The following is a 26,077-nucleotide window of genomic DNA, read 5'->3' as shown; positions in this document are numbered from 1 at the left end:
ATAACCTGACATTTTCTAGAAAGAGTACCTACCTCTAGAGATTCCTATAGTGTATGCTGAGCGTACATTTAGTACATTTATAACAAACTCTATTTCTTAGAAATAATACTTTCTTTTAAAACGGCAACACTATGTACAAGAATACTGGATTTTTTTCCTCATAATAAGACTATTGTTATCATTTTCTACATTTCCTAACTAAGCACACAATCCCTACTAGAAAGAACTGGGACCTTCAATATACAAAGAAAGATTAATTCAAGGGATGGCCTTGCTCTATTTGCATTTTTTTCCTGTCATCTGCACATTAGATACAAACATTTGAAATGAGCTATCTATACTTGTACAAATGAACAGTGTGCAAATGGCATTTGTAGTACAATTGACTGTAGGAGTGTGGATAGCAAAACTATGATAACTAAAACAGTTACAGTTATAATAATGACAGTTGGCAAAGCCTACTAGGATTGAATATTTTTTGTGAAAGAAATAAGCAGAGGCTTTGGTTCAAAGCTTATATTCCCCAGATATTTTTTTTATAAAGCTTTATGTTCTGAAGGTTAATATTTTTATTAGCATGGGTTACATTTGATTTTTAATTAAAGCTTGGCATAATAATTTCATTGTTGTTGGTTAATGAAAGGGAGATAACATATTCAAAAGAAGAGTCTTCAAGGGGACAAAGAAACATGGAGAGGTACTGCCTGGCCTTGTAGTAGGACAAAACAGACAGTATCGAATGTAGTGCAGATATGATGTTCCAGGGAGAGAGAGACAAAGAATTCTCAATAGAGAAGTTGAAAAATATCATAGGAGAAAGCAATGACAAACCACTTCATATTATCTCAAAGAAAACTACTTAGATTCCTGAAGTCAGTAGAAGTCAAGTTCAATATACAGGACACTCATTACTGTGTATTCCATCTACTGAGTTAATAGAATTATGCATTAAAGGCGATAGACCAACATAATAAAACTAATAAATTAAACCCTGAATGTTGATTCAAGCGTTATAGTTACCATATGGACATTGTAAAAGAATTCCTGAGCCATACATGCAATGTAACTTTTAAAAGGCTTTTTACTCCATATCAATGTAGCATAACAGTAGCTGTTTTGTTTGGGCCCGCTATACAGGCCAGAACATAAGCAGAAAGTCTTCATAGTATAAGATGCATAACTACATTTTGATAGCTTTCATATGGCCAGAATGTTCTTAAACTGGACTTCAAAGATAACCAAAGAAGAGATCATACTGGCAAGGATCGCATATCATTTCACGTAGAGACGACTGAAAAACAACCTGAATTGGGTTTTAATGATAGTTTGTAGAAGATAATATGTATAATACAGTAACTTACTGTTGCTTTTAGGACTGCTAGATGAGGGGGTGGTGTTTTTCCAGGGAGCATAGCATTGCAGGGTTCCTTGAGATGTTCTTCAATCCAATCCAATCTAGCATAACACATAGGCTTCTCACTCTTGGTAATATAGTGCCTAAGCCAAACAGATGAATAATGATCACTGCTTGCCAAAACTTGTTATTCTTGGAAGCTTTGTAATGGGCAGTATTTATGTTATTGTTGCATTACAACTGCTTCTTGAACCAATTAGTTACTGGATTTGAACAAGATAAAGGAATACATTCCTAACCACAAGGACATCAATATGATAACACCTTCAACATAATGTATTTTATATTGTGGCAGCAGCAACAATATCAATTCTGGTGTGGCTTTCCCATACAGTAGAAGGTGGTGAATGGGCTTTTGGGCAGCAGCAGGATCATATTAGAAACTAGATGAGACTCTACCTGACTCAGTCTCCTGGTTCAGGGCATGGGATGGCAGAGGGCACAGGAGCAAGCAGGAAGCTTCATAATCAACCAATGTCCTGTGGCTACCATTGGATTGGCCATATGGAGCAGCAACCTATTCATTTATTTGTTTGTTTAAATTTATATGCCACACATCTCACTTCATGTGACTCCAGGTGGCTTAGAATCTGATAAAACACTGTTATGAAAGATTAAAATAGTACAACAAATATAATATTAAGAGAAATAATTTAGATGGCAGGGGAGGAAATACAGTGGTATGGACATGTGAATCTTCTATTTAATCCACCTCTAGGATGACATATCCTCATCATGATCCCAGGCCAATTGGCAGAGCCAGGTTTCAAGGCCCTTATGGGTTGGGTGGGAGTGGAGTTCACCTTAAGGGGTTCAGTTTTTCAGAAGGTTAGAGAGATGGCAGAAAAGGATCTTTTCATTGACTGGCAGCCAAAATTCCTTGGCCAATGGGCTCCTCAGCATGCCCCTTCTGCTGACATGAATGGGTCAAAACAATCCCATTGGGGTGAGATGGTTACTCAGGTAACCTGGACCCATGCCACACATTTTGTCACATTCACATTCTTTGCCAGTTTCATTCATGTTGGTGCTGTTAAAGTGAGCTTACTGAACTTTAATTATAACTAACTCCAGGACTTTCCTTTCCTCATTGTTTGAAAAGTATGTACGTATAGGTATTGTCATTGGATTGAAGTTTTTTTTTTATCAGGGTTGTAAGGATGTCTTTCTGAGGCACGGTTACTGTTTTCTCCCTGGGCAAGAAACAAATTTGGCAGAGACCCTGAGTCATTCCTGCCATGTTCTTTGGTGAGATTAGAGTGGTGAGGGTGGAATGGATTGCAGAGAGAGGATGGTTGGTGATGTGTTGTTTAAGAAAGGAGAGTGGGGTAGCTGATACTTGATCTTAGAGATGCTGAGTTTGAGGCCTAGGTGTGGAGCAGCCTAGGTCAGGAGGGGATTGGTAGTGTGGAATGTGCAGTCCTATTAGAATGATGACAGGCAAAGAAAGATAAGGCAGAAAACAAGGAAGAGCCAATTGTCTTGCATATTGACTGTATACATGACTGGAAGTCACCTCTTCTCACCTCATCAAGCATTCAACTGCATTCTCCTGTCCAGGTCTGCAAAACAAGAGAAAAACATCCACAGTGCTCTCACCCCTGTCTCTTCCTCTCCTCTCCTGTGTTTGACCACTCTCTCCCCCAACCCCACCCCACAAAGCACAAAAATTGAAGAGGAAGAGATTACAACACAATGAGTAAGCACACAATGGGGAATACACTAAACTGTTTGCTGAGTGCAGTCACATCTGCCAGTGCGTTGTTTCAGTGTGTATTCCCCACTATGTGACTGCTTACTTTCCTGTAATTCCTTCCTTTCCAATGAAAAGCAATGGGGCCAAGAAGTTAAATGAGCTTCTCCTGACTTACAAATTTGTATACCTTGATCATGTATGTTTGTTTCTCATGTTGGTTGCTACCCATTTCAATTCTTGAGTATATTGTAATTTTGCAGCAATGAGGATGGGTCTGAAAATTAATGTGGCAAAATCCAGAATTGTGTTTGACAGGTGAAAGTTGGGAAAAAAACTAAGCCAGGAGAGAGTGTATCATGGCAGAATGCTAACTATTAGAAAAGGTAAATGGACAGAGAAAGGCTTTTTAAAAAATCAAATCCTAGTGTAGTGGATAGCATATTGTGAGGAGTAAACATTTGCCAGTAGAAGAAAATACTGCTTCATGTAAGCTCATTTCAACCTTTTTATTATATGGACATGAGATTTGCGCATGTCATGAGGAACCTAGAAGTAATTTGCATGTGATTGTAATAGATAATATAAGAATTGTGTCTACTCAAACAATACAATACAATAGCAGAGTTGGGAGGGATCTTAGTCCAACCCCCTGCCTAGGCAGGAAACCCTATACCATTTCAGACAAATGGCTATCCAATATCTTCTTAAGACTTCCAGTGTTGGGGCATTCACAACTTCTGGAGGCAAGCTGTTCCACTGATTAATTGTTCTAACTGTCAGGAAATTTCTCCTCAGTTCTAAGTCACTTCTCTCCTTGATTAGTTTCCACACATTGCTTCTTGTTCTACCCTCAGGTGTCTTGGAAAATAGTTTGACTCCCTCTTCTTTGTGGCAACCCCTGAGATATTGGAACACTGCTATCATGTTTCCCCTAGTCCCTCTTTCTATTAAACTAGACATACCCAGTTCCTGCAACCGTTCTTCATATGTTTTAGTCTCCAGTCCTCTAATCATCTTTGTTGCTCTTCTCTGTACTCTTTCTAGAGTCTCCACATCTTTTCTACATTGTGGTGACCAAAACTGAATGCAATATTCCAAGTGCGGCCTTACCAAGGCATTATAAAGTGGTATTAACACTTCACGTGATCTTGATTCTATCCCTCTGTTTATGCAGCCTAGAACTGTGTTGGATTTTTGGGCAGCTGCTGCACACTGCTGGCTCATATTTAAATGGTTGTCCACTAGGACTCCAAGATCCCTTTCACAGTTACTACTGTTGAGCAAGGTACTACCTATACTGTACCTGTGCGTTTCATTTTTCTTGCCTAAATATAGAACCTTACTCTTTTCACCATTGAATTTCATTTTATTAGATAGTGCCCAATGTTCAAGTTTGTCAAGATCCTTCTGTTTCTTTAGCCTATCTTCTGAAGTGTTGGCTATTCCTGCCAGCTTGGTGTCATCTGCAAATTTGATGAGTTCCCCATTTATTCCATCATCCAAATCATTGATGAAGATGTTGAAGAGTACTGGGCCCAAAACAGAGACTTGGGATACTCCACTGCATACTTCCCTCCATGTAGATGCAGTTTCATTGAGGACGACACATTGAATGTGCTTGGTCAGCCAGTTACAAATCCATCTGGTGGTGATCTGTCTAACCCATATTCTTCTACTTTATCTAGTAGTAGGTTATGGTCTGTCTTATCCAATGCCTTACTGAAGTCCAAGAAAACTATATCAATGGCATTCCTCTGGTCCACTAATTTTGTCACATTATCAAAGAATTCAATAAGATTACTCTGGCATGATCTGTTTTTGACAAACCCATGTTGGCTTTTGGCTATTACTTTGTTTGCTTCTAGGTGTTTGCTAATTCGTTGCTTGATTATCTTTTCCAGAATCTTTCCTGATATTGAGGTCAGGCTGATAGGTCTGTAGTTTCCTGGATTTGTTTTTTTCCCTTTTTTGAAGATGGGAACCACATCAGCTCTTTTCCAGTCCTCGGGTAGTTCCCCGGATCTCTGAAAGATATAGTTTCAGTGGTTCTGAGATCTCATCTGCCAGTTCCTTCAGAACCCTGGGGTGTAATCCGTCAGGTCCTGGTGATTTGAACTTGTCCAGGGTAGACAGGTGCTCACTTACCATTTTCTTCCTTATTTCAACTTGTGTTCCTAATCTGATTTTTGTGGTGCTGTTTTTGATAGCTTGGACTGTTTTATCCCTTTGTGTAAAGACAGATGCAAAACATGAGTTTTGCATCTGCTTTCTCCCTGTTGCTTGTCACCTTCTTGCCATTTTCTCCCAGCAATAAACCAATTGTTTCCTTAACCTTTTTCTTGTTTTTAACATGTTATAAGAAGCTTTTTTTGTTATTTTTTACTTTTGTGGCAAGCCTTTATTCATTGTGAGCCTTAGCTTTCCTCACTTCATCTTTACATGCTCGGGCTATTTGCTGATATTCTTCCTTAGTTATGTCCCCCCTTTCCACTTTTTATACTTATCTTTTTTGTCTTTCAATTTGTCAGAGAGTTCTTTATGCAGCCATGCTGCTTTCCTTTGGGAGCTGTTATTTTTCTTCTTCATTGGTATTGTGCTAGCCTGGGCTTTTGTAATCTCATTTTTCAAAATTTCCCAACCTTTTTGAGTTGTTTTCCCCTTGAGGATTCTCATCCATGGAATTTTTCCCAAGCTCTCTCTAAGTTTATTGAAATTGGACTCTTAAAGTCCAAGACTCTAGTTTCACTTTGTTCTACTACTTGTGTTTGCATAATGTTGAATTCCAATATTGCATGGACACTTGACCCCAGGGTTCCCGTGGCTTCAACACCTTATATCATTTCCTCTCTGTTAGTGAGAATTAAGTCCAATATTGCTGATCCCCTTGTTCCCTTCTCTACTTTTTGGGAAACAAAGTTGTCTTCTAGGTTTGTTAGGAACCTGTTGGATCTTCCACTTGGTGCAGAGTTTGTTTCCCAGTTGATGTCAGGGTAGTTAAAATCCCCCATTACTATTGTGGTGTACTTTCTACATACCTTAGTTAGCTGACTAGCAAAAAGTTCATCTACTTCCTCTGCTTGGTTGGGTGGCCCGTAGTATAGATCTATGGCAATGTCATTTCCTCCCCAACCTTTAATATTGACCCAAATGCACTCAAGATAGTTCTCATCATTGTTGTGCTCTATTTTTGTAGAGAGGTAATTATTTCTTATATATAGTGCAACTCCTCTTTTATTTGGTCTATTTCTTTTAAATAATTTAAATCCTTCTAGCTGTATGTTTCATTTGTCGGTTTCATCCCACCATGTTTCTGTAATGGCAGCAATATCGTATCAGCCCTCTTTTACTTGAATTTCTAATTCACCTTGTTTATTCCTCATACCCTGTTCATTGGTGTATAGACATTTGAGTCCATTTTGATTGACCCTGTGTTTTTCTGTCTACATAACCAAGATCAATAATGAATGAGTGCTGAATGTATGTGGATTAAATATAAGAATCTAATGAGAGATTACTCTAAAGAGGAAATACTTTAAATTGTTTTGGTCAAGTGGAGAGAATGAATGAGGATAAAACCGCAAAACAAATATAACAAGTTAAGGATGACCGCTAGTTAAGAATAGAGCATTATTTGAATTAAATGCATGATTCAAGTTAAATACATAACGATTCAAGTTCTTTATACAATACTTATACAGTATTACATAATAATACTGTTCCGTCTTACACACAAATTTGACTTAATTGATCCTATAGGCAATGTCTCCTGTGCTTGGGGAGATTCCACCTTACGGATGGAACTCATTTGTAAACTGGAGACTACCTGTAATATAAGAATAGAGCAAACGGCTACTGAAGGAGCGTGGATTGAATATGAAAGTGACAAATAAGAAAGCTTTGAGGTGGCTTGGTCTTAGAGAGAGCATGAATGAGGATCAGTTCACAAAACATTGGTTGTAATTGCTATTACTTTACTAGCCTACTTTCTTTCTGCCCTTTGAATTATATAGTGAACTGTAAGAAAGAATGGTATTGGATGATATGCCATGTATATTGGTACACAATGGATGCATATTTATGCATGTGTCACTTATTATGCACAACTATATTATCATTTTATGACTGAGGAATAAATGTAGATAATTGTGCTTAACATTTTTATTTTATGAAAGATGTGTACAGATGCTATGGAATAATTAATATTAAGCAATTTAAACCACATTAATTAAAAGTATTCCATTTATATTGCAGGATAGTTTATGAAAGGCTACACTTCCATTTTAATTAAAATAAAATATTGCATGCTAAATTCCATTTATATAATATACTTGATATCATTCATATTTATTGCAGTTCTGATTTTCGTGTAAACTATATTTATCTATAAAGTTCAGGTTGGCATTATGTTTTTTCTCCTTAGTTATAAATTATTTATTAAAAAATGTAAAAGAACATGATCAATATCCATATAAAAAAGAAGACAGAAAGACATATAGTGGATAAAAAATAAAATATGAGAAAATAAACAGAGTTTGCAATTATCATAAATTCACATTATTATATAATTAATTCAGTGTGTAGAATCACATTAATTGTAATCTTAAGAAATAACTAGAAATCTCAATAAATATATTAATATTTATGTCAGCAGTGTTTGTTATTCTTTCAAAAATAATACATAATTGTGTGGAAAACAAAGGGAAAGGGATGGAAATGAAGCAAGAGAGAAAGAAAAGAAAAAAAAGAAAAATTGAAAAACTAAATAGTTTCACATTTCTTCCCTACTGTTGATTACATCAACACATTTATAAAGATTGAATTTGTTTCTAATTATTGCTTTTATATTATTTACTTGTTAAAAACTGTACTCTGTGCATAGTATTTGTCTTAATTTTCTTTTCCTAACTTAAAAGTTATAACAATTGAACAACTTCTAAAAAGCCATTTTCATCACAGCCAGTCTTTGACTTATGACAAAATTGGGATCAGAATTTCGATTGCTAGGTGATGTAGTCTGGATTGCTTCACAATGGCAGTTACCATTGTTAACCAAATTTCAGGGTCATTAAACAAGGCAAATTCCTGCCATTTTCTAACAATGAATCAGTGGGGAAGCCATCAGGAAGTTGCTAGATTTAAAAAAAAAGTGTGAGAGGGAGGCAGCAGGCAAGTAAGTTGCTGGTGGTATCGGGAGAAGGCATGGTGAGAGATGCACCGTAAGGATCGGGGAGGCTGTGACATGATACAAAAGCCTATGGGGGAGATGCAGCATGGGTTGGGGAGGGTGTGCAAAGGAGAAGTTAGTCCAGCTATTTCTGATCTTTCCTGTCAGCTTCCCCAATGATCTTTTGGAGACGCTGGCAGGGAAGATTGCAACTGCATGTGATTGTGGGATGCTGCAACCAATTGTAAGTGCAGGCCAGTTGGTCAATAATCATTTCTTTCATGGTCATAGGTCAAGGATTTCCTGCATATTCTAAGCATACTTCATACCACCCCAACATAGTTAAGAGTCAATGGAATTACTTTAACAGTAAAGAGCTTAAAAATTAGCATGGGTTGCTTTTCACAATTTTTTGCAGTGTAAAATCTTCATAGGATCCACTTGATTCCAAAGTTCTTTTTTCTAACAAGCAGGCTAAATCAACAAATTGTTCATCCCTGGGAGCTCATGTCATCCAGAAAAGGCCCATTTCAACCCTTAAAAAACATAACACTGTAATCTAATTAATGTTGCTACATCTTTTATTTACAGAAGAATTCCAATCCAGTTGTTAATTATTTTCTAGGTACATTGGTGTACTTCTGTTCAGAAAAAAAGTTTTTAAAAAGTCACCATGTAGTTTGTTCCTGGGGGTTGACCCCTTTCCTATGCCTCTCTCATGGAAGGTTAAATGAAAGCTTTTTAGTTCTATGTTTTGATAGCACCGACCTTACTCACATCAGGGAACCAGGAGTTCAAAAGGAAATAATGTGTAACAGGTCAAGAAAATCAAATGAGGATAAAGCTTTGCTGGCCTAGGAAAACTGGGCATTGTTTACCTTGTTAAAGAGCTTTAATTAGATGTGATAGCAATTTTGCAGCTCCTCTGCTAAGCAACAGGAAATTCGGAACAACAAAAACTGCCAGTTTATTAGTGATAATACACAAGGCTAATATTCAGAGGAAGAAAATACTCACTTCAAAAGCAATAATAGCAATAGCAGTAGACTTATATACCGCTTCATAGGCCTTTCAGGCCTCTCTAAGCGGTTTACAGAGAGTCAGCATATTGCCCCCAACAATCTGGGTCCTCATTTTACCCACCTCGGAAGGATGGAAGGCTGAGTCAACCCTGAGCCGGTGAGATTTGAACCGCTGAACTGCTGATCTAGCAGTAGCCTGCAGTGCTGCATTTAACCACTGCGCCACCTTGGCTCTTAATAACTTTAATTTTAAAATCACTTTCCATGGTTTTGAGCCATGGAAAATGAAAAAGTAAAAAGAAAGGACTAGAGAATTCATACTTGGAAATATAACAATAGCTATTTTTTTCTGCCTATCTGTTGTATGAATTCAGTGCCTTTATTTTTCATGATTTGGCCATGCATATGTTTGACTCACTGAAGTACTGATTCAGATTAAACAAAACAATTATTACTTCAAAGACTAAATTTTCAACATTATTCATCCAGGGTTGTTGAAAAAAGCCTAAATGTGTTAGATCTGAGCAAACTGTTTTATTTTTTATTTAAAGTAGAAAATACATTTCTACATCATTAATCAATGAACTGGAAATTGTTGCAGTATAAATTTAATATATGTACTGAACTGCATATGAAATTTAAAAAATAGTCTATACATCTGTCTAAAATTTCTTTGACATCTTTAATTTAAGGTAGGTTTCTAAGCTAATGAATTTTCTTAGAATGCTTGATGTTTGACTTACAATTTTTAAAACGTGACTCCTTATTATAAACTATTCTAGAGGGAGCTGTTCTCACAGTTTAAATAGAAAATAAAAATTACATTTCTGAGAAGGTTACATTTTCTTTCATGATATAACTGCAAGTTTACACATCAAAATTCTGATCAATGGGAAAAGGGGGCACATAAACCAAACCTGTACAGAAGATAAAGCAGAATTTATTTTATGTAATTTAGAATGCAACCTAAACAGGATTTCAAGTTTATTTATAGCTAGCTACTATGTAACTCATATATTTTTTTCTTTCTTGAATTTTTAAATTCTACATAAAGGATTAATATTGTCCAGTATTTCTCCAGATAATCATAAGGTCTTCGAAGAATGTAAAGAACCTGTGTGATTTAGTCCTATCTACTATTGTTTGAAGGGAGGCAGTGCTGGCTCAGTGACTAAAACGCTGAGCTTGTCAATCAGAAAGGTCAGCAGTTCAGTGGTTCGAATCCCTAGAGCCACATAACGGAGTGAGCTCACATTAGTCATCCTAGCTTCTGCCAACCTAGCAGTTCAAAAGCATGTAAAAATGCAAGTAGAAAAATAGGAACCACCTTTGGTGGGAAGGTAACAGCACTCTGTGCATCTTTGGCATTTAGTCATGCCACCCACAGGACCACGGAGACATGTTCGGAGAGCACTGGCTCTTCTGCTTTGAAACAGAGATGAGCACCGCCCCCTACAGTTGGGAACGACTAGCACATATGTGCAAGGGGAAACTTTACTTTTACCTCTACCTTTACTATTGTTTGAACAAATTTTGTACCCTACTTGGATACTCTCGGGCTTAATAGTACTGTACGTAACCGTTTTTAATCACTCTTATTATGATTAAACCTGTGGTTTCCAGAATTTAAGATGTAATAATTTATTCCACCAGTGAAGTAAAATATGATATGCTATTAGATCTTTCCCAATAAAGCAAAATATTTTTATATTGGGATCTTTGGGAACAGGACCCATTATCTTTATGAAAAATAATAGAAAAAGAACTGAAAAGAACAGTTACTGGAAAGTTGCTGAACTTGGTAAAATAATTATTTTGAGAATCTTTTCAAATGTTTCAAATATCGAATTAGGATACTTTGTATATTTATTTGTATATTTTTCTCTACTCCTCCTTGAAGATATCTTCTGGCTCAGTCATATTCCTAGTTGTCCCTGCTGTTTGAGATTTCAGAGATAACATTCAAGTCTGGGGAATGGGGTGGCTACTCCAAAATCTTTATCTTTTCTTAAATGTTTAATGGTTTGATTTGGAGGTATCTTTCAGATCAACATTGTGGTGAAGCATCCAAACTTCCAACTCTTTTCAGCTTCATTTTCTTTACTTATCATAAAATATCCTTCAGGGAATATGTAATAGGAAGTATGCATAATTTGAAAGGGAAGTACTTTTGTGTAGTACTGGATCTTTTTCATTCAGATTTAGACTATCCCAAAACCTATTTAAGTCAATAAATTCTTGATATAACCCAAACGACTGCTTAGCCATAATATAACATTAAATCAGAACCACTCTAGATCAAAATATGTTTTGTATTTTTTAAAAATTATATTTTGCCTTTCAGTAGGTGAGTATTCAAGCAACCTAATAAAGTATAGAAACCAAAAAGCAGATACAAAAAGTTAAAAACAGAGGTCAAAATTAACACTATAATACATACTAATATATTTTAATAATTAAAGCCTGGTGAAAGAGGGGAGTCTTGACAGATTTCCTAAATATTGAAGGAGTTAAAGCCAAATTCAACTTACAAAGCAGGGTGTTCTATTAGCTGGGAACAAAGGAGGCTCTCTAATATGCCAGAAAGTGAGGCATCAGCAGAAGGGACATATTCTAAAAGTTTCTCTAGCAAATAAGGACATCTGCACAGCTTTGTAATCCCTTAAGTCAAAGTTTTCAAAGTTATGGCCCATGTGCAGATTCCACATAATTTTCTCTGGCAAATAATAGTATTTTGCCGGTAGGCATAAATGCCCAGTAAGGCAGGACATTGAGTGCGGCATTGGAAAAAGTATCAGTAGCCTGGCAGCTTATCAGTGAACCTGATAGGTATTCCATTGGTGTGATCTTGAAGTTTCTCATTTTGAGGAGTCCCTTATTCTGGGAACCTTCACTCATTCTCACATTCTATGAGGTACTGTTTTTGATGCAGTACTTTGGCAGATGTAGCAAAGAGTCAAGAATGGGCCAGGGGATATATTCTGGAAGCACTGGTTGCCTAAAGTAGGAAGGAAGCTTGGATGCCACTTGAGCAGAGCCTGCTATAAAGAAAGACTCAATGATTTATGCTGTAATCTGGAAGTATTTTGGCCCAAAGAGCCACTGTAGTTTTGCTCCAGTATTTGTCTGCCCGTAGTTTATATTAGTTTATTAGGTGCTTGAATGCTTACCGGGTTTATTTGATAATTGATAATGGCATTTTAATTTCTTTGTTTGTTAGTCTTTGTTATTTTGTTGTACCCTAAATCTATCAGAACTAAAATGGGTTAGAAACGTTCTACAATAAATAGATTATAATTATAAAATATATTTATAATTAATAAACCAAATATTGATGCTCTAAATTTGACTGCTATAAATAACTAAAATAAAATTGATTTTTTGTATCTCTGATTTGCAATGTTTTACATTGTTATTTTTAACTTAATACATCTATGTTCAATGGCATACCATGATACTCTCCATTTTCTTCATTTGTTTTACTTTCTAAACACTTTTTTATCGATGTATAACATAGTATTGTGCTCTTGAGCCTAATGAGCCGCCTTGTCTTCAAGAAGCATTTGAGTATTTCAATTGGAGATATCTAAATTAAATTACTAGGTGCCATCAAGTTGATGTTCAATTCTGACTGGCCATTTAGATAGATTTTCTCAGAGTAGTTTAAAAGCATCAATATTCTTTCTACGCTGCTTCTTCTAAGTCCAATTTCACTTCCATAGAGTGTCATATGCCAACATTTAAATATCTATTGCAGGGGTGTCAAACTGGCAGCCCATAGGCCAGATGCATTATGCACAGGATACATCACGTGTCTTGATCAAGTTTGACATCTGTGATCTGTTGTGAGGCCTTCATGGTGTATTTCTTGAGGGCTGGTTCCTTTACTCTTGATAGTTGACCCTAAAATGCAGAAGCTATCTATTACTTCAATATCTTGATTGTCAATTCCTAAGACTGACTGCTGTATCTGTTGTCATTACTTTAATCTTCTTTACATTTAATCTTCCACTGAGTTCCATTGAGATCACTACATTGTACTCAGTATAGCACAAATTATTGATATTCCTTCCTCTTAATTTTAAAACCCCACATAGCTTTCTTCCATATATGTTCTGCATATAGATTAAGTAAAGTGACAGTATAGATCAGGGGTGACAAACTCATGGCATCACGTTGTCATCACGTGACTTATCACAACTTTTTTCCCTTTCATTAAAACAGGTGGGTGTAGCCAGTGCGTGATGCATCCAGCCCGCGAGCCACAAGATTGACACTCCTGATATAGAGTCTCGTCTCACCTCTTTGCCAACCCCAATATCTGGGTTGTCTGTTCACTCCTGATATAGAGTCTCGGCTCACCTCTTTGCCAACCCCAATATCTGGGTTGTCTGTTCACTATGTTTTGACTATATTGGTTTGACCCATACCACTCATGTTGACACAAGAGGCATGCTGTAGATCCCAATTATTTTTGCTTGTGGGGCTTAGGCTTTTGCTCCTGCCCTCTGGAATATCTTGCCTCCCAATGTGAAGTTGGTCCCAACCCTCCTATCCTTTCTTAAGGGCCTAACGACCTGGCTCGGAGTCCCCAATAGGGGGTACCATATTATGGAGGTGGTTGATCAAGTAACAACAGATCCCACTTTCTCCCACCCTGTAAATGATAAATAAACTAACAAACAAACCATCAAATGTTTTGCATGAGCATTCTGGAATATGCTCTCTGTTTAATAAATCATATACCGACAGCACTGAATGATCCTAAACATTATTTTGGTAGAATGTGAAATTAAGAATATTGTACAATGTTTTCATACTCAATTATACAGTATCTCTTTTCTTTGGTATTGGTATGTAGATTGATATTTTCCAATCTGTTGGCCATTGTGTTATTTTTCAGATTTTCTGGTATAGCTTGGCTGGAACTTTTACTGATTCATCTTCTGTTGCTTGCCATATTTCCATGGATAATTCTATAAAATTCTGTAACTTTCCAAACTATTAATGACCAGAATTAGAAGGCTTTATCTTCTAATACTAGAGGTTTTTCTAAGCAGAGAAAATCTTCTTGGATGTTGATATTTCCATTGTATATAATTTCAGGACACTTTTCCATTGTTATTTCTTTTATGTCATTAAGGCATGAATAATACTAACCAGTTTAGGAAGAGTCACAGCCTATGCTGAACTCTGGTACAAAGACATCATAGTTACAATTTTCAAACCAAATTCCAGGAATACCTCAGATTTAAATATGCTGTTGAGAGGGAAATGCAATCCCATCCTAAACATTTCAGTTTCTTAATCTATTTTTCTGGTTGTCACTAGCATAATTTCCAAACCTTATAAAAACTAATTTTTCTTTAACCCTGCATGATTAACATCACTCCAGGGGGTAATTTGATTAGAGCCCAACGATATGATTATACGATGATTTTGTCAATAAAAAGAGGACTTGATCTCCTTCCTCTATCTTTTTCCCCCTTTTTGTCATCCCATAAATTCTTATTCCTGGAATGGTTTTCATGCTATATATTTAATATTGGCTTTGGCTTAAATAAAGATTGACAGATTAATTGATCATTTTCCTAATCATTCCCACTGTCCTTTTCTGGAGCGTTTCAGGCTTAGCATTTTTTAATATAGAATAACAGCATTGAGAAACCAAACCTTTTAAAATCTATGAAACCTAAGTGGGATAAAATAAATTCATAAAAAAAGTTTGTTCTTTTAATGGTAGATAATTGTTATTTAGGTATTTTTTCTTCTCTCATTTTATTTTATTTTATTTCCTTTATGTTTTATCATGTATATGTAATAAGCATGCATAAAAAACAAATATTCTTGGAAAGCATTTTTGCAGAATGTTTTAAGTTGCTATGATAATTATACGGGACTATTTTTAAAAATATGTCAACTAAACCGGTGATCCCTGTCTTCAGATGTTGTTTATGTTCAGAATCATAGTATCTATTCACTGTGTTTTTAAATATACAAGATATTGTTTTGATATGTGGTTGTTTTTTTTTACAGGTAGAATGGATAGAACAACAAATTGTGAAAATAAGGAAAAAGAGAGATTACAAACCGGGTAGCATCCAGTCCATGTATTTTAATGATCCTAAATGGCAAAGTATGTGGTACATGGTAAGTTCATATAGGTTAATATTTGCACAGAAATCTGGCATATTAAACACACTTGTCTTCATGCAACTTGTTTAGTAACAATAATAAATATTTGAAACCAAAATGTTTGATGTTGCTAAGTTAAATGTACTCTTATAGTCCTATAAATTAAATGTTATCATAGTAATTGCATTTTGAATATCTATTTAATATTTCAGACCAAAAATGCATGTATTTGTTATAATACATTTAAGTACTGCTTATCTCAAAAAGGAATATACTTAATTTACCAAGTGTTTTTCTATAGTAAATTTGGCAGCTAAAGATCAAAACTGAATTTGTTTCTTATATTACAATACTTTTACATCCTATGATATATGTAAATATATTAAATTAAATATTAAATAATGAAATTAAATTAAATATTAGATATCATTATGTAATTTTTACAATTTCCTCAAAAACCTCTAAATGAAAATGAGTAACAAAATGTGCATCATGTGAATTAATAGATTATACTAGATAAGGGCTTTTTTTCTTTCCAAAATTATGTGTGGTTTGGGAGAATTGGGTGATCTTACACTTGCTGATCAGATTAAAAAGGCTGCTGAAAAAAGTAGCGTGAAGTACAAGTACAAGTATTTTTATCACTTCTTCCAGACATCAATTCAGTCCTCTTTCTCTTCTGAATGATTTGTACATTTAATGTTCTAAATATATGAGAGTAGCCTACAATATAAACTTAATGTTATTTTCTAACTCTTATCTGTGTATTCTTTTGTGCAAGTAACCAGCCTCAGGAGAACTTCATTATAAAAGTTATTTTCCTAATTGTTTCCTTTTCCATTCCTTAACACTATCTGCTGTCCAAATATGATTACTCCATTCTCCATCCTGATTTTCTTCATTTGAGTGGAGAGAGAGTACTGGAAAGAAAATGGGGGAATGCCCGTATCTACTTTATGTTTATGTGCCTGATGGCTTGTGTGTAATGAGTGGAAGATATATGAACATGTGGATCAATTAATTTTGTAAATAGGATGTCTTATTTTTCAGAGAGTTAATTGTATTTAGTAGTTACTGATTCAATGTATTAAAAATACCTTTTATCTTGGCCTGAATTCCCTTATTTTGGAAAGCGGTGTGCTGGTTTACAAGTGTATGTTCAGGCATGCACACACACATATACATTGACAAATTTATATGAATGCTGCACTTACTAAACAGGGATAAGGAGTCTCCAGACTGGTTTAAGCTACAGTTGACAACCCTAAGTTGACAGGATGAGAAAACTGGGAATTATATAGGATTTTTTTGTGGGGGGAGTCCCATTCTTTCATTTTGCAGATATTATCTTAAACTCAATGCCATTCTTTTGAATACAAGTATTGCCATTTGATTATAGCTTTGCAGATGAATTAAGAAAATTTCTCAAACAAACAAATCTAAAACTGGGCTTTATTTGGTCCAGCACTGTTTGATTAATTCTTGCACTTTATGTTATTTTTATCAACTGTCCTCAAATCCCTAATGTGGAATATTGCTTGGATACAAAAAGGAATTGGAAGAAGGAGAGCAAAAAACAAAACAAAAACCCTGTGCTAATAAGAGAGAAGTTATATTTTTAAGTGTGGAACCTAATCCTGGTTTGAAGTTAGCACTATTTATGAAAAATAGAATATGTCATTTGAGGGATGCTTTTATATTTAGTTATGGATGATACGCAACAATGGCAACTAAAGATTTCATTTACATGTATGTCTTCATGAAGATATGATGTGCCTTCATATGGTTCTCCAGCTGTGTGCTTCTGTGGGAAACTAGAATAAAAGTAAAATCATTTCTTTACATGTTGTTCCACGATATTCTTACATTCATAACCAGTTCAGTTATGATTTTAATTGCTCTATAAAAATTCCTTTCTAATTTGTATACATTCAATTTTTCCCATTGTTTTTGTTCTTAAGTCTTGATACTTTTAAGTTCCATCATCTTTAGCGCCTGATGAATGACTGATAGATTTACAAATATAATTAATTAAAATCTTTTATTAACACTCTTTAATATATTATTTATTTATTCATACACATACACACATACACACACACACACACACACACTATCAGGAAGAACTGAAACCAAATAACAAATAAAAAGTAGTGGTTTTTCTTGTATGAACAATAATGAAATAACCTTGAAAGAATTAATACTTATTCCATAACAAAAAGCAGTTGTGGATGAAAATAAGTAGAAAAATATGACAATGGATCTTTTTTTATCTAGATTTATGAATAACTTGGCAATGATGATAAACTATTACTTTTAACATCAGAACAGCTCTACATTTACTGCTGAATTCTGATTTTAAAAAATCCACACTTTCAAATTCTTCTCTCTTTATAATTAGATCCTTTATGCTACCTTTATATTTTTTCTGCCATCCAGTGACCTGAAATGCTTAAAAACTTTGAAAAATTATCATTATTAGAGTTTTATCTTTTTTCTTGCTTCTTATTCTGATTATTGTAATCAATATCAAGTAGCTATATCATACATTTTATTTTTATTTTTAAACAAATCTTATTCATTTGAATATTTTTAGGATCAAACATGAAATAAGTTCCTCATTCAAATAAAGAAATTTTAAAGCGGTTTTTGAATGCAAGTTTATGTGGATCCTGAATTCTTTCCTTCATTAATGTTTATAATCTGCCTTAGTTCTAACAAAATCTGACAATTTAAGTCAGGTTAAAAGACAAAAACAAAAATAAAAGTTGCATCCACATAGTTAAAGTAATACAATTAGAAACCAACATCTCTATACATTTTCTTGAGGGAGCAGTAGATAAACAGATGTCATCAGGCTACAATCCTAACCACTAGTGCTATCATATTATATAACATGGGAATGAGCTCTCAAGGCATTCGACACTGAATTTCCTAGGGGATTGAGTGTTGAAAGCCCATGACCACTGATTAGAACCACCTACTACAATAATAGTAGAACAAATGTTTTCCTGGTCTTTAGACACGAGCTCTTAACAATCATCAGTTGTTTCTACTATTTTTGTTTGGCTTTGCTTCTTTTAAATTGCTTCATATCCTTCTACTGCTTAGTAAACCAAGGAGCTGCATTGGATTTCCTGGCATATGCCTTGCAGCAGCAATGCAATTCCCCCCTCCCACCTCTGTATTTCCCTGGCATTTTAAGAACACAGTGCTCTTTTCAGGGACATCTCTGTGAAAACTGTATTAAATCCCAGATTGATTCCATGGAGCTCTACAGCATTATGTCCTTGTCCTCATTCTCATCCTCTTCCCGATCTCTCATAATCTCCATTTTCACCATGTACTTTGCAACCCATCTGCTGCCTGCATTCTCCCACTTTTGTTTTATCATTGTCCCTTTTACTTTTTCAGTCTCTTTATTTTTAATCTTTCCATTTCCTCTGGACAACTAACAAAATATCCCCAAAGCAAAAGCTTGTACTAGCATGCTAAAACTAATCCTGGATCTAGCAGACTAATTAGGAATTATTTCTTCATCTCTCATATGCCCAGATTAATGGAAAGGGGATAGGGGACAGTAAAGGATAGAGTTTATGCCTAATCTCCATAAATCATGGTATAGGATCAGTAAAAAAAGATATCTGTATCTAGTCACTGATTGTTTACACATCATATTAGAGTATCATATGCTAGCTCGGTTTTGATTTAATATGATATTCCAACTGATTTGTAACCAATGATTAACTTTATTAATCATCTTTTTATACTGCTTTTCACTTGAAAATACTGAAGTATCTTAGAATGATACAACAAAATACAGTAAAAATACTACAACATGCTCTACATGGGGCTACCCATGAGAAGCATTCAGAAATTTTAACTGGTGCAGAACATGGCTTCACGGGTACTAAATAGTACTAGATCAGGGGTGGGTTTCAACCGGTTCGCACCGGTCCCTGCGATCCGGTTGGTCGCCGAACCCGGAAGTAAGTAACTTCCGGGAACAGCGAAGCCCCCCCCCCGCGCCCGCCCGCGCCCGCTCCTTACCCGGTTTTTACAAATTCTGCGCTTCCACGCATGCGCAGAACGCATACAGCGCCTGCGCGATCCTCCAGGAGCAGCTGGTGCATCGCGCAGACGCTAGTACGCATGCGCGCGCCACGTGCGTGCGTGAGGACGCCGCCTGCCTCATTCCAACCGAACCGGTTGGAACGGGGCGAGAAACCCACCCCTGTACTAGATATATGGCACAATAACACCACTACTCCATTGATAGGCTCCATTGGTTACCGGTGTGTTTCTGGATGCAATTCAAGGTGCTGGTTGTCACCTTTAAAGCCTTATATGTCTTGAGACTGAGTTATTTGAAGTACTGCCTTTTTCCCAACTCTACCCATCCAATTCAATCTATAGTTTGGTCAAAGAGGGTCAGATGGGTGGGACAAGAAGAGAGTACAAAAGCCCCTGGTCTCTGGAATATCTTCCATTGGGGATTAGAATGGCCCCAACCCAGTTAGTAAGACCTGGTTGTGTTCCCAAGTCTGGGGTGTTGAATGTGTCAAGGAGACTGTTTCCTGACTTTATTTTCAACTGACCAAATATCTCGGCTGCAGTGTATATTTATTTTTGGATGTTGTTTAGTGTTCTAAACTATTTTTATTGCTTTGATTGTTCAGGTAGTCTTTGACTTACAACCATACAAAGTTACAACGACACTAAAACAATTGACTTATGACAGTTTTTCACACAACCACTGCAGCATCCCCACGGTCACACAATCAAAATTCAGAAAATTAGCAACTGGCATATGATATGAAGTGTCCCAAGGGTCATGTGATCATCATTTGCAGCAGTGGTGGGATTCAATTTTTTTTACTACCGCTTCCGTGGGCATGGTGTGGCTTGGTGAGCATGGCAGGGGAAGGATACTGTAAAATCTCCATTCCCAGCCCACCCCAGGGGAATGATACAGTAAAATCTCCATTCCCTCCTGATCAGCTGGGACTTGGGAGGCAGAGAATAGATGAGGGCGGGGTCAGTCAGAGGTGGTATTTACTGGTTCTCCGAACTACTCAAAATTTCCACTATTGGTTCTCCAGAACTTGTCACAAGCTGCTGAATACCACCTCTGCTTTGCCTCCTTCTGACAAGTAACATCAAAGTAACAATCACATTACTAACTTAACAGCTACAGGTGGTAAAATTGAGCAAAACTTTCTTAAGAACTTATCAATGGAAATTTTGGCCTCAATTGTGATCTTAAATCAAAGACTACCTGTACAATGAAAACAGTAAAAACATGTTTTAATTGTAAGCCAGTCAAAGTCATTGGTTGAAATGGATGACTATAGAACTTGAATAAATAAATAAAACACATTGAAATAATGTAATGTAAAAATAATATTTCAATTATTCAGCAGTTTCAAAATGAAACCATAATTAGTGGTAGATAATAAAATCAAGGGAAGACCTGAAGAAAGTTTAATTGCTAGAGGAAGGGTGTCCCCAAACGAGGCCACTTCACTTTATTTCAATGTACAAATATCTTGACTTTACAAACTTGTCAAGTGAGTTTGGTTGAAAGTTCTTAAAAGCAAGATTTGTCTGCTTATACATCTTATTATGTTCAACAAGTCATACTGCATCAAAACTTCCAATGGGAAGTAATGGATAGTTTTAAACACTACTACTACTATATACCATTTAGTTACTACTAATATATAATGAAAAATAATTAATTGCTGAACTAAGTTTAAATATGTTGCAAAATAAGCTAATTAGTTATAGGTATAGAAATAATTGACTGGAATTAACCATATCCTATTAGCTACCCCTCTACCCATACACCATTATTCATTTTTGAGGATAAAATGAAATAGGTGAAATTCAGAATTGCAAACAAATATGTGTATTGACAAAATGTAAATCAGAACATCATCAGAAATGTTACAACTAACATATTTAATCAGACATCTGGATATAAGCACAAGAATGGTATTTGCATTATAACATAATTCACACACATTGGCATTTTGATGTCATTGCAGTTGGTTATGGATAGTGCAGAGTAAATATATCTAATTATCCAACTAGCCAACTGGCAAAGAGTAAAGGACATGATTGTGTTACATAGGATTTATAGGTTTCTTCGTAGAAAATATAATATTAAATATGAAAGGATCAGAATGTTTGTTACCCGGTATTAAATATTAAAGGATCAGAATGTTTGTTACCCGGTATCATTAATTATCACTATTATGCAAAATTTAATATTTACCATATTTTTCGGAGTATAAGACGCACCTTTTTCCCTCAAAAAAGAGGTTGAAAATCTAGGTGCATCGTATACACTGAATACAGCATTTTTTGCCTCCTGAAACTCCGCACCTTCACCAAAATGGCTGTGCATATCCTGTAGAAGGCTTTCAGAGAGCTCCTGAGGGCTGGGCAGGGCAGAAATGAGCGAAAAATGGCCTGTTTTTTGCCCCCCAGCCCCCAGAGCACTCTATAAGCTTCCTAAAGGCTATTCATGCCCTTGTGATAAAAAATGGGCCCATTTTTGTGAAAAACAGGCCATTTTTTGTTCATTTTTGCCCCCCACCCACCATGAGCACTCTAAAAATCTAAGAGCTATTAATGTCCTTTTTTTGAAAAAAAAATGAGCCCGTTTTTGGGAGGTTTGCAGAGTGCAAAAACTTTTTAAAATTTCCTCTTCAGAATCTTGCTGCATCTTATACTTCGATGCGTTTTATATTCCGAAAATATGGTAATCATAATATTCAAGAAGTATTATTATTATCAGAATCAATTTTGAGCAAATACAAGCTTTCAGCAAGTAACTGTATTAAATTGACTGAATCCCAGTTCAGTGGCCCAATTTGTACAAATTCTATGTTCCCTGAGGTGAAGCATCACCCAGAACACATAGTCATATACTTTTGTGTATGTTTCAGTGCTTTTAAGAGGTGCCCAAAAGTAGACAGAGTAGATTGCTATACTGAGCCATAGTTTATTGTACCATGGTTATTTAATCATTGTAATCTGATTCACACAAAATGATGAAGGTTCTACTGTAATCTGGGTCATATATTAAGTCAAAATCAAAAAGTGTGAACCATCAATAGTGTCTTTCAGTTTTCTTTTCTTTTTTTGTAACGAAACATTTTTTTGGATCACAAGGAATTTTTAATCATGATATTTTAAGGGAAAGTATTATGTCCTTTACTAGAAATTAAGCTTGATCTCTTTGATGAAGTAATTATATATTACATACATTATCTAATTAATCAAAAAACAAAATAATTAATCTATGCATCCCTTTACCTGAGTTTAATATAATTATTTGAGAATGGGCAGGTTACAGCTTCTCTGAAGCATCTATTTTGTTTTAGCTTTCATTCAGTAGAGAGCAACAAAAGGAGTTTTAGGTGCTAGTTAATTGGTGACAAAAAGCTTTAATTTCCTGAATGTTGCTTCTGATTTTATATCTTGTATCATTTGGTCCAATTCAGGGTTACTCACTTTCTAAATCTTATTGGTATATTGTACATCTCTAGTTTTCAATTGTATTGTATGGATTTCTTAAATTATTTTAAAAGAAACTTCTGAATTTTTTATAACAAAACGTAAGAAGCTTTGTTTTACTATTCAAAAGCACATCTAAAGTAACATATTAAAACAAAGATGTGCTATCTTTTTTGTTAATTGGCAATATTGCTTGCATTTTATTTATTAATGTTCTATAAATAACTGTAAAGACAGTTCATGTCTTTTCATATGGAGTTGCATTCGGTAATATCCCACAACTGCAAAGTAAATAATTTTCATTGACCCTAGATATTAGGATTTATAATCTAGCAATTATAGTATATGATTTTTTTTGCTTCTCAAGGATAACATCACCTCCCCAAGGACTCCTTTCTCCCAATACATACATACATACATACATACATACATACATACATACATACATACATACATATATTGTTTGCTTACTAATGTTTATTTTGTTACAGCAAAATAATTCATTTATACTTTATAAAATAACTTGTTTATTCTGCATTGGTAGGCAATGCAGAATTTGCCGGGAGTTTTTTCATCTTTATATTTTTTATGTCGGACATCAATACCCGGTAGGTTCATGTGTGTCTCTAACAAATAAGAATCATACATATATAATATCTTAAATTTCCAAAAGCAACAGCAAAAATATGTTTATCATTTTCTTTAGTATGCAATGAGATTTGTAAAAAAAGAGATTGATATTACTATTATAGATGTGTGACCATTTACGGTACATTCTAAAATATAAAATATTTCCTACTATAGAAATATGAGAGTTTATGTTACATTCCAGATACTGTCAATTTTCTATGTGTCACAGTATATGCAATAGGCTAATACTGTTGGCCAAGAAGCATATCAGATGGGACTCAGAAGGAGAGCCTTTTCCTCCCTCCAGAGGTTTCCAACCTTTTTTGTGCCCCATCTAAGCATCTCTAAAATACTGATGCCTCTCTCTGTGACATATAATTCATACTTTACTCAAAAAATGAACTCTACTCAAGCAGACAAAGCCCAAAAGGCCATTAACTTGGTTTAAACAAGGTTCAAATTGCCCCATTAAAAATCAAATTGCCCCCCCTGTGGGGCGTGGGCTCCACATTGGGAACCACTGGATTAGATGGACCCCAACCTTGCTGGCCTTAAAAACCTAGTTTTGTGTTTGAGTCCTGGGCTCTAGGTGTGGGAATGAACCTGTTTTCTAGCTGATTTAATGGCTGTGATTTTTTTCCTGGATGCTCTGTATTTTAATTTGTTTTATATGTAGTAATTTTTATTTATTTTTAATATTATCTGCCTAGAATTATTTGTTTGAGATGGGCAACCTATCAGTCAAATAAATCAATAAATAACCATTCATTTTGAAATCATGTCATATGCAATGTCACTGTAAATGAGACATTTACTATGGATTGAAAATAACTGCTATCTGAATGGGATGTAAATGTTCTTAATGTTCTATTGTTGATCATCTACTTCTCCAATGGCATACAAAATGTTTTCTCCTTCTGTTTTTCCACACAACAATCCTATGACATGGGTGAAAGAGAGTGACTGGCCCAAATTCATCCAATGAAATCCCATGGCAGAGCGTGAACTAGAATTTTATTTTCCAGTTTCTGGGCCAGTACTTTTATCTTTAAACCCTTATGGTTTAAAGACAGGGAAGATAATAAAGTGATTCTTTAGTATGCAGGAAATTTAAAATGAGAGTTCCATTATTGTTACTTTTTTATTTTTATCTATTTATTTTTGTTTATTTTTATCACAGTTATGTATATTTTTTTATTATCACAATTATAGTGCTTTTTATTGGTTATATTTCACTAATAAGAATAAAAAAATATGTAGGCAATCTCTTTTTCCAGAATTGTTAATGAAGATCTTTAAAATCTCAATTAAAATTTGAAAGAAAGACAGAATATTTCAGTGATTTTCCCAAACAAAAAGCAACCGAATTATGGAACTTATTTAATGAGTAATAGGGCTTTCCATAGAGACAATGCTGTTTACTTACAAAATGATGTATATATGAAGTTGACATGCAAGCTTTATGTTCATCCAGGTAGTGTCACTTTTGCCAGTAAGGTTAAAAATGGGGGGGAGGGTCCCGAATCTATTATCTATTATAGTGATTAAAGCATTTGTTGCTCTTCAGCTATGACCAAAGCCCACCAGCTGATAGATGGAACTTTAAAGTCAAAGACAGCATAAGACAATGCCAAACAAATTCTACCTCAAACTCTCTTGCAATGACTAAAGCATTTAGACAAATATGGATGCCAAATCCTTAAACCTGCAAAGTAAAACTGAAGACAATTATGTGACCAAAATAAAGATGCTATGAAGTCTGGTTATTGTAAAGGAATTTAGAGATGGGGAAGATAGTTTAGTAAGAGATGAGACAGAAATTGAACAGACTCTCAACATTCTGCTGTTAAACCATCTTACCAGAAGGAAGAAACATTCCTGAAGTCTGCAATGTCTGTTTTTTTGACCTGGCCTATCTCAAAGGGTTGCCTGAATTTAGCAGTTCAAGAAAAGGATAGAGGACAAAGCTTTATGAGAAATGAATGCATATTCTAACCACAGATAAGAAAGGTCAAAGAAAGATATCTCAATGTGGAAAGTCACCAAATAGAAGAAAATGAGTGGAAAAAATAAGAGAAAAATATATAGGTATGGTGGATTACTCAAGAGTAATTATGGGGGAGGGCCAAATAACTTTCAAAGAAGATGGAAAAATTCAGAAACTCTTTACAAGTGGATTATAGAAACATTTGTAGATAGAGAATACATTCATGAAGAAAATACTAGAAACTGGAGGAAACTGGCCATCTGTCAAATAGGAAAGTACCAGGAAGTGATGACATATCCACTGAACTATTGAAAGGTACAGAGAAGGGGTAAAGTGTCAAAAACTTAATTTTACAAAATACAGAACAAGACTGTATGACTTAAAACCTGGAAAATTTAGTTTTATTTACTTATGTAGAATTATGTACTAATTATGTAGTAATTAGAAGCAAAGTTTTGCTTAAGATGTAATGATGAAAAAAACAGTCGTAAGAGAGAGGAAA

General features: G+C 35.1%; 1 protein-coding gene across 2 annotated transcripts in view; it reads left to right on the top strand.

The window, feature by feature from the left end:
- The window catches only part of LOC106553532 (proprotein convertase subtilisin/kexin type 5), a 145,430-nt gene that overhangs the window by 31,379 nt on the left and 87,974 nt on the right, over positions 1–26,077 (top strand). For both annotated transcript variants that reach the window (XM_087715979.1, XM_087715980.1), the window contains exon 3: positions 15,333–15,446. In XM_087715979.1, coding sequence (XP_087572105.1) covers positions 15,333–15,446 — 114 coding nt within the window. The remainder of the gene's footprint in view (positions 1–15,332; positions 15,447–26,077) is intronic.

The sequence above is a fragment of the Thamnophis sirtalis genome, unplaced genomic scaffold (genome assembly GCF_051295495.1).
Source record: "Thamnophis sirtalis isolate CommonGarterSnake01/CBP01778 unplaced genomic scaffold, rThaSir2_p1.2 scaffold_5, whole genome shotgun sequence".
NCBI classification, from domain to species: Eukaryota; Metazoa; Chordata; class Lepidosauria; order Squamata; family Natricidae; genus Thamnophis; species Thamnophis sirtalis.
The sequence above is the reverse complement of the archived record's forward strand: the minus strand, read 5'-3'. Positions and strand labels throughout refer to the sequence as shown.